We start from the raw sequence: 9,281 nt of genomic DNA on the forward strand, positions 1-9,281 counted from the left end.
GGCCAGTTTGTGCAGCTCTTGACAGGTCTGAAACAAGCGTCTTCATCTACCAGCCTGCCCAGAAGAAGCCCACCCTAGTGCCCCTTCCCCAACCTGGTGCCCACCTCAGATGTTTCTGACTATGACTTCCCCCCAGTCCACTTTCTGCTACCCATGCAACACCCTCTGTGGACACCACAAATCTGCCTCTACAAAGCAGTACAATTATCCGTTCCAAGACAGAACTGTTTATGAGAGAAGAGAAGCGGTTTGTATGGGGGGGGGGTTTAGGAGGAGATACAGGGCCTGTTCATCCCCCTTGCAGATTATTTTTTAGCATGAGATGTTCTTCCGTACTGCTATAATCCACAGAAATTCAGAGAGCTTTCCAAACCCTCCTTTTACAAGTGGTTTACAAGGTCTGCAGTTTTTGCACTCGTGTTGCAAACCGTGGAGCCAACATTTCATAAAATATCATTTAAAAGCACCCCACAGGAACCCGCTTCCTTCCTCAACAGGCTCTAGATATGGCTTAAGTCAGTCCGATCTGACCCAGGCAACCTTCAGATCAGAGTATAGTGAGCGATTGCCTGTTGCCTGAACACACAAAACAAGGAACTCTACACAACAGGGGGTGGATCATTCAGGGCCCCCCCGAATCTCCCCACAGGCATTTCACTTACCCACCAAAGCCTCTGCCTTCGCTTGGGGCCTTTTATCTCCTTGTCCTGCCATGGGGATCCCACATCTGCTCTCCAGCAGAGAGAGGAACGAATTCCAGAAATTGCAGTGTGCACACTCTGGCTGGGCTGTTTTGCTGGGCTGGCCAGCTGCCGCCGCTGCTGATCTTACACGCCAGGAGGCCCGAGCGAGTGTTGTTGACACACGCAGACAACCTCTCTCGGTTGCTTTGGCTGCTGCACACCGGCAGGGACAATGCGCTCTCTCGTGGCCGCACGCTGCCAAGGCGGCTGCTCAGGTAGAGCTGCTGCTGTTAATCCGGCAAACAGTGAGATAACATTGTTGTGGCTTTCCAGAGCAGGCAGAGACACAGGCAGCTGTTAGATGGCCAGGCTGGCAAGTCGCACACTGCGCAGAACTCCACGCGAGGAGGACATCAGGAGCAGCTGCGGCAATCCACAGGACCACACAGGGATGCTGAACATCAGGGCTGAGGTTTAGGGCCCATCGCGAGGCCCCCCTGCTCTCTTTTGCATGACACACCGCTGGGAGTTTGCAGAGCCAAGATCTCTGGCGGAGAAAGAGGCTGCTGGTGGAGCAATCCAGATACAAGCAGAGGAGCGAACAAGGCGTTTGTGGTGCACTGCAAGGGCTTAAGACTTCATGCAACTTCTAGGAATTTGCAGGGATTTGTGTTTCCGCAGGGAAGACGATCCTGCAGTAAGTTCAGTCCATACAGGAAGTAGGAGGAAACGCACACAAAACAGCTTGCAATACGCAGTGTTAAAACTTCCAGGACTTGGAGCGGAAAGGATGCACAGAAGGCCAGGAAGGAGCCGGGAAAGCTGCGCAAAGAGGCTTGCGGATGAGAGAAAGGCGACGGCAAGGGTGATTGAGCCAAGGCAGGACCTTTCAGCAGCCTCTGCCACAACGGGAACGGATTCTGCCCCCCTTGCAGCAGATCCAGGCTCCTTTTGGCAGGGAAAGCCGAGAGCCCCTCAGTTTTCCAACCGGCCCTGATTGAGCTTTCAGGGTCCGCTGGCCTGGATCTTCTGGGAAGGGGGGCCCTTTCCTTGGCAGCACCTTGCTAGCCCTGCAGGGGCTGCCGCCTGCCCGCGTTCCCTTGCCCTTCCTGCAGCCCCCAGCCCAAGCCGCCCAGCTCCTGCCGCTGCTCCTGCACCCCCCGCCTCAGCCCCCCCACCTCCTGCACCCCCTGGCCCAAGCCCCCTTCCTGCGAGGCCGAGTGCTGCACCGCCTGCCGGACCTCCTGCCCCTGGGGCTCAAGGCCTGACGCCGGGCTCACATCCCTCTCGCCATGGGGCTGGTGCTGGCCCCACAGGCCCACCTCCTGGCCCAAGCCGGCCCGCCCCTCCTGCTCCTGGCGGCCCCCCAGGCTCGGGCCTTCCTCCTGCTGGCCTGCCTGGCCCAGACCTTGCTCCTCCAGCAAGCCTGCTCCACGCGGACCCCCAAGCAGCTCCTCCGGCTCCCCCTTCTCCTCCCAGACCTCCCCCAAAGGCGGGTGCTCCTCTTCCACCCCACAGCGCTCCGGCCGCTGGCCAGCCGGCCCCTCCTGCACTCCAGCGCCCCTTGCCAGCCGCCTCTCGCCTGCCCACTGCACCTGCCCCGGTGGCTCCTGGGGGGTCCTCACCCGCCTCTCCGCCACCCCACTCTGCAGCCACTCCTCGCCCTCCTCCTGCTCAGCCCCAAGGCCCCCCAGCCAAGGGCCTCCCCCTGCCCACCCCCCAAGGGGCTCTCCTCTCCCCCTGGCCTGACTCTGCTCCTGAACCCCGCAACGCAGCACTTCCTCCTGCACCCCCGCCCCCAAAGCCTCCTCCTGGACCCCCACCGCCAAGCCCCACGCCTCCTGGACCCCCTGCCCCAGTCCCAGCGCCTCCTGCTGGCAGCAAAGCCCTCGCCTGGCCCGCACCTCCGGCCGCCGGATGGCTCAAGGGGGAGCCGGCTCACCCCACCGAATGGTCACCTTGGGACACCTGACCCCTTCTTCTCCAGCCCCACAAACTCCCTCTCCTGCTCTGTCACCTGCGCCCCGAAGTCTCCCCAACCTCCTCCTGTTCCAGCCGCTCTTCCTTTCCCCGACCGGCCCCCCGGGCGCTCCGTCCGGCCCTCCTCTCCACCTTGACGCCTGCAAAGCGCCCTCCTTCCTCCTCCAAGCTCCCCTTCTAAGAGTCCCCCCGCAAAAAAACACCCGCTTTCCTGCTCCCCAAAAAGTACCCCCAAATTTTTAAAAATCAACTTTTCCCCCTCGATCGCCTTTGCCAGCAGCCTCTTCCTCACTTTGCGGGCGCGCCCGAGCGTCGCCCTCCCCGCCCGGCCGCGGCCTCTGCGCCACCCGGCCCGGCTCGGCTGGCCAAAGTCGCCCGGAGCGTGGGTCGCCTTGTTCCCTTCGCGCTTCGCTCCGCCTCCGCCGCCTCCCTTAAAGGAGCCTCAGCTCTGCAAAATAAAGGAAAGGGGAAAGTGGGGGCCGCAGGGCGAGCGGGCAAGGGAGGGGGGTCCGATCACGGAAAGTGGGGGTGTCGAGGGCCAGGGAGAGGAAGGAGAGGGGTTGGCTCAAGGGGTCTCTCTGCGCCTCTCTTCTGCGCCCAGGGCGCACCGAGGCGGCCCGGGGAGAGCTGGAAGGAAGGGGTTAACGTGAGTTTGTGCCCAAAAGGAGGGGGTGGGGGTGGCAAACCTCCCCCATTCATTAAGTCACTGCCCGGGTTATGTAACAGGCGGCGATGACTGCGCAGACCGTCGGGACAGGCGAAGGGCGAGCCCCCGGAGGAGGAGGCGGCGGCGCCAGGCCGGAGTGGTCCAGCCGTTCCTGCATCCCCGCATCCTCCGGCCCCAGCGAGACGCGCACTTGGGGCAACTCGCCCCCCGCCCACCCCCAGGATGATGCCGACGGGGAAGTTGTTGACTGGCCGCCAATAGCTAATGGCTCTTTGGGTTTTGGATCCAGATTTCAAAGGCTGAGGGAGACCTTAAGGGGTTTGGGGACGCGCCGAGAGTCTTAAGAGGGGCTGGGGGAGCTCTCCATCCAGGCGTGAAACGGCGGCCTCCAACGGCCAGACCGTAAAAGTTTCGATTCACCCAGGGTGACCTTTCCTGCCCTGTGTATTTTATGACATCTACGGTTTTTAACATCTTGCTTTTAATCGCTATTTTTTAAATTGATATTTTATATTGCTGTATTTTAGGTAAACTGCTTAGAGGCTGTTTGTTTTTCATGGAGCACTATATTATTTATTTGATACATTATATCCTGCGCTCCCCTACCCTAAGGGCAGCAAACAGCAACTAAAAAAATATATCTTTAAAACGTTTTAAAAAAACAATCCCAATCTAGTAGCAGCCTGGAAAATATCTCAGCCTTGCTAAATAAACATAGATACCTGTTTCAATTCACATCTCACAAACACGAATAGTTTTCAAGGTGGGGGTGGGGAGGTCTTTAGGGGGGGGAGTCGATAGATAGATAGATAGATAGATAGATAGATAGATAGATATAGATAGATAGATAGATAGAGATAGATAGATAGATAGATAGATAGATAGATAGATAGATATAGATGATATAGATAGATAGATAGATAGATAGATAGATAGATAGATAGATAGATAGATATAGATAGATGATAGATAGATAGATAGATAGATAGATAGATAGATAGATAGATAGATAGATAGATAGATAGATAGATATAGATAGATGATAGACAGATAGACAGATAGATAGATAGATAGATAGATAGATAGATAGATAGATGATAGGTGGGTAGGTGGGTAGGTAGGTAGATAGTCAGTCTCAGTTCACATGTGATGATTTCTGAAGAACACCAGCATCTCTGGCCAACTCAGGGAACAGTCCTATACTGAACAAGTCATCCATTTGCCACCCTCTTGCCTTCTAGATGTGGTTGGGTTCAAGACCCCCATCAGCCCCATCCAGAAGAGCCAATTGCCAGGAATGGTGGGGGTTATGGTCCTCCATCACCGGAAGGGTCAAAGGTCACCCATCTTTGATCTAGAAGATCTTGCCCCATAATGCCAATTTTATTCCAGGCATTTCCAAAGAACTCTACAGACACAGTGACTAGAAGCTTTTGCCACAGTCCAGCAAACGTTCTCTGGTCCTGGTTGAAGGGGACTCGAACAGAATGACTAGTGTGCTCTCTCACAGCTCCCATTCATTTTAATTAGGCTTGTGCAGGTGATCTTCCCATTGGAGCATGCCCATTTCGCTTTTACAAAAACATCCCAGACTTCAGTGTGTTCCAGTCACTGGTGTTTGAAGCCAAGTACGCACGACATTATCCGTAATCCACATCAGTCCTATAGTTGCTTGAAGAATACTCCTGTTGGGTATGTTTTCCTTCAAACTGGCTTGCCTCCGAGTTGAAAAGGTAAGCCACATTCCCTCTGCAGTTAAGCAGAGGTGTGTGCATTTGAGGCAGCTGTTCTACATGCCTAGATGACAGCTTTATGAATAAGAGTATGGCGGGGTTGCAGGTTTGGGGAAACCAAACAGGTCACGCGCATCAGGTGAAGACATCCCTGTCCCGCTCTCCGGTGTGCATAACATTTTGCAAATGCAACTTTAAATGCGCTGCGTTTTAAGCCGCTAATGTTTACATAGCCTGAGTGATACGCCACAAGGCTTTCCATAGAACTGCAGGTGGATTGAAAAGCCTTGAGTGTTGCTCTCTGTTATGGAATTTCTCACAAAGAGGAGGCATTTATTGCAACAGCCTCTGGCTCCCTAAGGGGGGAAAAAACCAGAGCAGGAATGATCTCATTTCTGTGCCCAGACTTGCATCTGCTGTACGGATGGAACCTGAACCGTCTCGTTCAATAACTTAATCTGGTCCCGCTGCTCCAGAAACTTGGCTGCAAATCAGTCCCTGGAAAGCACCTCCTCCTGTGCCGAAGGGTTTTGGTTTTTTTTTTTTTTTTGCTAAACTGGCACAGCAGGTGTTCTTCCACATCCTAAATCTGTCCCCTACTCTTAATCATTATGCGTTGCAAATCAGGGTATCAGATTCCTCCTCTGCCCTCCCTGTCTCTGCTTTCTAGGTCTTCTGTGTGACGTCACTCGGTGGCACTTACACAACTGTCTAGGTTTGCATGCATGCACCCCTCTGTGGGCCTGCACCCCTCTTTAGAGACAAAGCTGCACTGGCTCCTGCTGGAGTACAGGATCAGGTTTAAGGTGATGGTTTTAACCTTTAAAGCCCTATACGGCCTAGGACCCTCGTACCTACGGGACCGCCTCTCCTGGTATGCACCGCGGAGGACCTTACAGTCTTCAAACAAAAACATCTTGGAGATCCTGGGCCACAGGGAGGTTAGGCTGGCCTCAACCAGAGCCAGGGCTTTTTGGGCTGTGGCTCCGATCTAGTGAAATGCTCTGTCCCAAGATACTAGGGCCCTGCGGGACTTGACATCTTTCCACAGGGCCTGCAAGACAGAGCTGTTCCACCAGGCCTTTGGCCAGGGCACAGCCTGACTCCCTCCTTTGGCAATCCTCACAGAACTCTAGCCCAACGGTTGCCATTAATCTGATTTGAATTAATTTTATAATGAAATGATTTTAGAATGTTGTATCATTTTATTGTTGTTAGCCGCCCTGAGCCTGGCTTCGGCTGGGGAGGGCGGGATATAAATACAATTTTATTATTTATTATTATTATTAAAGGCAAAATGGGATGCGAACTAAACATGACCAATTTCAGCAGCGCAGCTAAATTAACAAAAGGTTTTTGTGTGATATATTACTTACAATCTGTCTGTTCTGTGCCTTTCGCTCCCCAGTTTCATAGGGTAACCCCAAGTTCTCTGCCTGTTGCTAAGGTTTATGATCCAGCTTTCAAACAAGTTGGTTCAGGGCACCTAAACAATATATTATTTCAGAGTGCAGTGAAATGACTAATGCGTAAACATAAGTTCAGTGCAGCAAGTCTCTTAAAGCGGCATGAAAATAATGCATGCAGAGAGAGAATAAAACAGGGTTTTAAGAAGTTTTAAGAAGCCCTCACTTGGCACTGGGAAGACATCACAGTGGGTGCCAGGTGAGCCTGTTCGGGGAGATTTTTCCAAATCCAGGGGCCACCACCAAAAAGACCCTTTCCCTGGTAACCACCCATTGGAGCTCAGATGGCATGGGTAATCAGAAAAGGGCTCTGGCGGTGATATCAAAGCACAGGCAGGTAATCCTTCAAATATTTTGGCCCCAAACCAGGAAGATCACTTTGATGAGGACCCAGTCCTATGAAGTTGTTTTGGGTGCTCTTTGTGAACCAGGGGACAGGTCATAGCACAGTGGGAGGGCATTTCTTTGAAGGCAGAAGGTCAGAGGTCTACCTCCTGAGCTCTCCAGGTAAGGCTTGGAAATGCTCCTGCCTAAAACCCTGCTGAGCTGTGGCCGGTCAGTGCACTGTAGACAATGCTTATGGATCAATGGTCTGATTCTGTATTAGGCAACTTCCTCTGTTCCTTCTCCATAGTCACACCCTGACAGCAGAACGCCCTCCTCCCAGAGTCTCGGATGGCTTTGGCCTTGTGAGCTCCTGTTGCCTGGTCAAACCTTTTCTCTCAGGCCTGGTGTTAGCTGGTACCAAGATTGTATTCTTGCTCTTTTACTTGGCATGGTTTAACTTTGTTTTATTATACTGCATTCGTATTTTTAATTTTTAAAATTATTTATATGCCACTGCTCATTTGAAAAAATTATCAGGGTGGTTTATAGCAAATTGTACAAGTTAAAATCAGAAATCAGCTAACTATTGTGGATAGATGTATTATTATTTTCTGAATGAACCTGCTCTGCACCCACCTTGAGAATTTTTGCCTGGCTGGAAAATATCATTGAACTCTGATAATGCCTGCTCGCCTGGAAGCAAAACAGAGAGGGGTGTGTGGATGTGTGTAGAAACTATCCTTCTGCACAAATGTAAACTTCGTGTTCATTGCTCTGTCTGTTTTTCCTTCTGCCCCCTTCCCCGCCATGCAGCCCCCAGAAAGTTGCCCAAAAGGGAATGAGGCCCTCAGATTGAAAAAAAAGGTTATCCACCAGAGCCTTGCAGTAGGGAGATTGCACAAAAAGGCTTCCCCTTCCCCATGCCTTGGGGTCAAAGGCACCACTTAGCAAACCCAACCACTGATAATTTATTTTCACCTGGAAAATAACCTCACAAGGTTGTTGTGAAGATGAAATGGGGAGGAACAGAACCATGTACACCATTTTGAGATACTTGGAAGTTAAAGGTGGCATATAAATGTAATAATAATAATAATAATAATAATAATAATAATAATTACACATTTCCCCTTTGCAAATGCCTTAACTTTTTGCCAGAAGTGGGGAAATGTTCCCGTGAGCAGTGCTGCAGCGCCATCTACAGGACAAAATGTGTTAGAACATGGCATTCTTTTCTCTTTCAAAGCACCTTCTACAACGGGGAAACAGACTAGGAGCCCCTAGATCAGGTGCCCTCTTAGTCTGCTCCACAGACAACTCTTCTCAAAGTTCCATCTCTTTGTGAGACCCAAATGTGTAGACAACCTTCCCCAAACTGACGCCCTCCAGATATTTTGGACTACAACTCGTAGCATACAGACTGGCTGGCTGGTGGGAATTACAGTGCAAAGCATTTGCAAGATATCAACTTAGTAAGGTTACTGCAAAAAAAATAAGCATGGGTTTACTCCAATTTTAAAACAGCTGCACTGGCTGCCAGTTCATTTCCAGGCCCAGTTTAAAGTGCTCACATTCGATTAAATGACCCAGACCCCAAATACCGGACTCTCCCCTTCCCTACAGACCCTCTTGGGTGCTAAGATCAGCAGAGGGTGCCCTCTCAATTATTTAATTTCATTCATTCATTCCATTTTGATCCCACCTTCTTCTCCAAAGAGTGCTAGGTGGTGCAACTGGTCTTCCGCTCATTGTAATTTCCCCAACAACCCTGCGAAGTAGGCTAGCCTGAGCAGCAGTGATCAGCCCAAGGTCACCCAGCAAGCTTCCTAGTCAAGTGTGGATTTGAATCCTGACACTCTTTAACTACTACAGCACACTGGATTGTTTCACCATCCTCAGAAGTTTGGGTCTGGTGACCCCTAAGTCGTGGAACTCCCTCCCGCCAGAGGTGGATCTGGCAGAGCTCCTAGAGGATGATGAAGATACAATTACTGCTTGGGGTGTATGTTCTTAGGAGCCACCTGATTCCTGGGTAAGTTGTTTTGAACTGATTTTAATACTGTTTTGAGCTGTGCTTTAATTGTTCTAACCTGCCCTGGGACCTTAGGGGGAAGAAGGGTGAGTAATAAATCATAGCAATGGTATATGGGCATGGCTTAGAAGCTATGCCAGGATGTGGGGCAGAGCAGCAGTGGAAGGCAAACTGGTGTCTTTCCGTTCCAAACATTTCACAATCCCTTTTCCCCGTCGAGTGTAAAAACCAAGAGCTGGGGCAAATCTAGTTTCACCTTCCAGACCCAAGTCCTGCAAGTTGAACGCACGTTGCCTCAGGCCTGCCTACAGTCCTAAGGAGTCCCTTTTGACGTCTCCTGTGATCTAGCCTGTCGGGTCTCAGATTCGGAGCAAGCCACAGAGGAGCAATATG

General features: G+C 51.5%; 2 protein-coding genes across 3 annotated transcripts in view; one reads left to right on the forward strand and one right to left on the reverse strand.

Annotated features, from left to right (window-relative positions):
• TNK2 (tyrosine kinase non receptor 2) overlaps nucleotides 1-1,721 on the reverse strand; it is a 99,061-nt gene extending 97,340 nt beyond the window's left edge. Inside the window, exon 1 of one of the 2 annotated variants that reach the window (XM_053387326.1) lies at nucleotides 667-1,721. The gene's annotated coding sequence lies outside the window, so the exon portion shown is untranslated. Of the gene's footprint in view, nucleotides 1-662 lie in introns of both variants that reach the window. The other variant, XM_053387325.1, reaches the window with a different exon arrangement.
• LOC128413481 (uncharacterized) lies at nucleotides 1,681-2,896 on the forward strand (the record flags this gene model as incomplete). Its single annotated transcript, XM_053387481.1, has 1 exon — nucleotides 1,681-2,896. A coding segment is annotated over one exon (975 nt), but the record flags the coding sequence as incomplete, so codon positions are not given.
• Between the last annotated feature and the right edge of the window lie 6,385 nt (nucleotides 2,897-9,281).

This window comes from Podarcis raffonei, chromosome 5 (assembly GCF_027172205.1).
Source record: "Podarcis raffonei isolate rPodRaf1 chromosome 5, rPodRaf1.pri, whole genome shotgun sequence".
In the NCBI taxonomy this organism is placed as follows: Eukaryota; Metazoa; Chordata; class Lepidosauria; order Squamata; family Lacertidae; genus Podarcis; species Podarcis raffonei.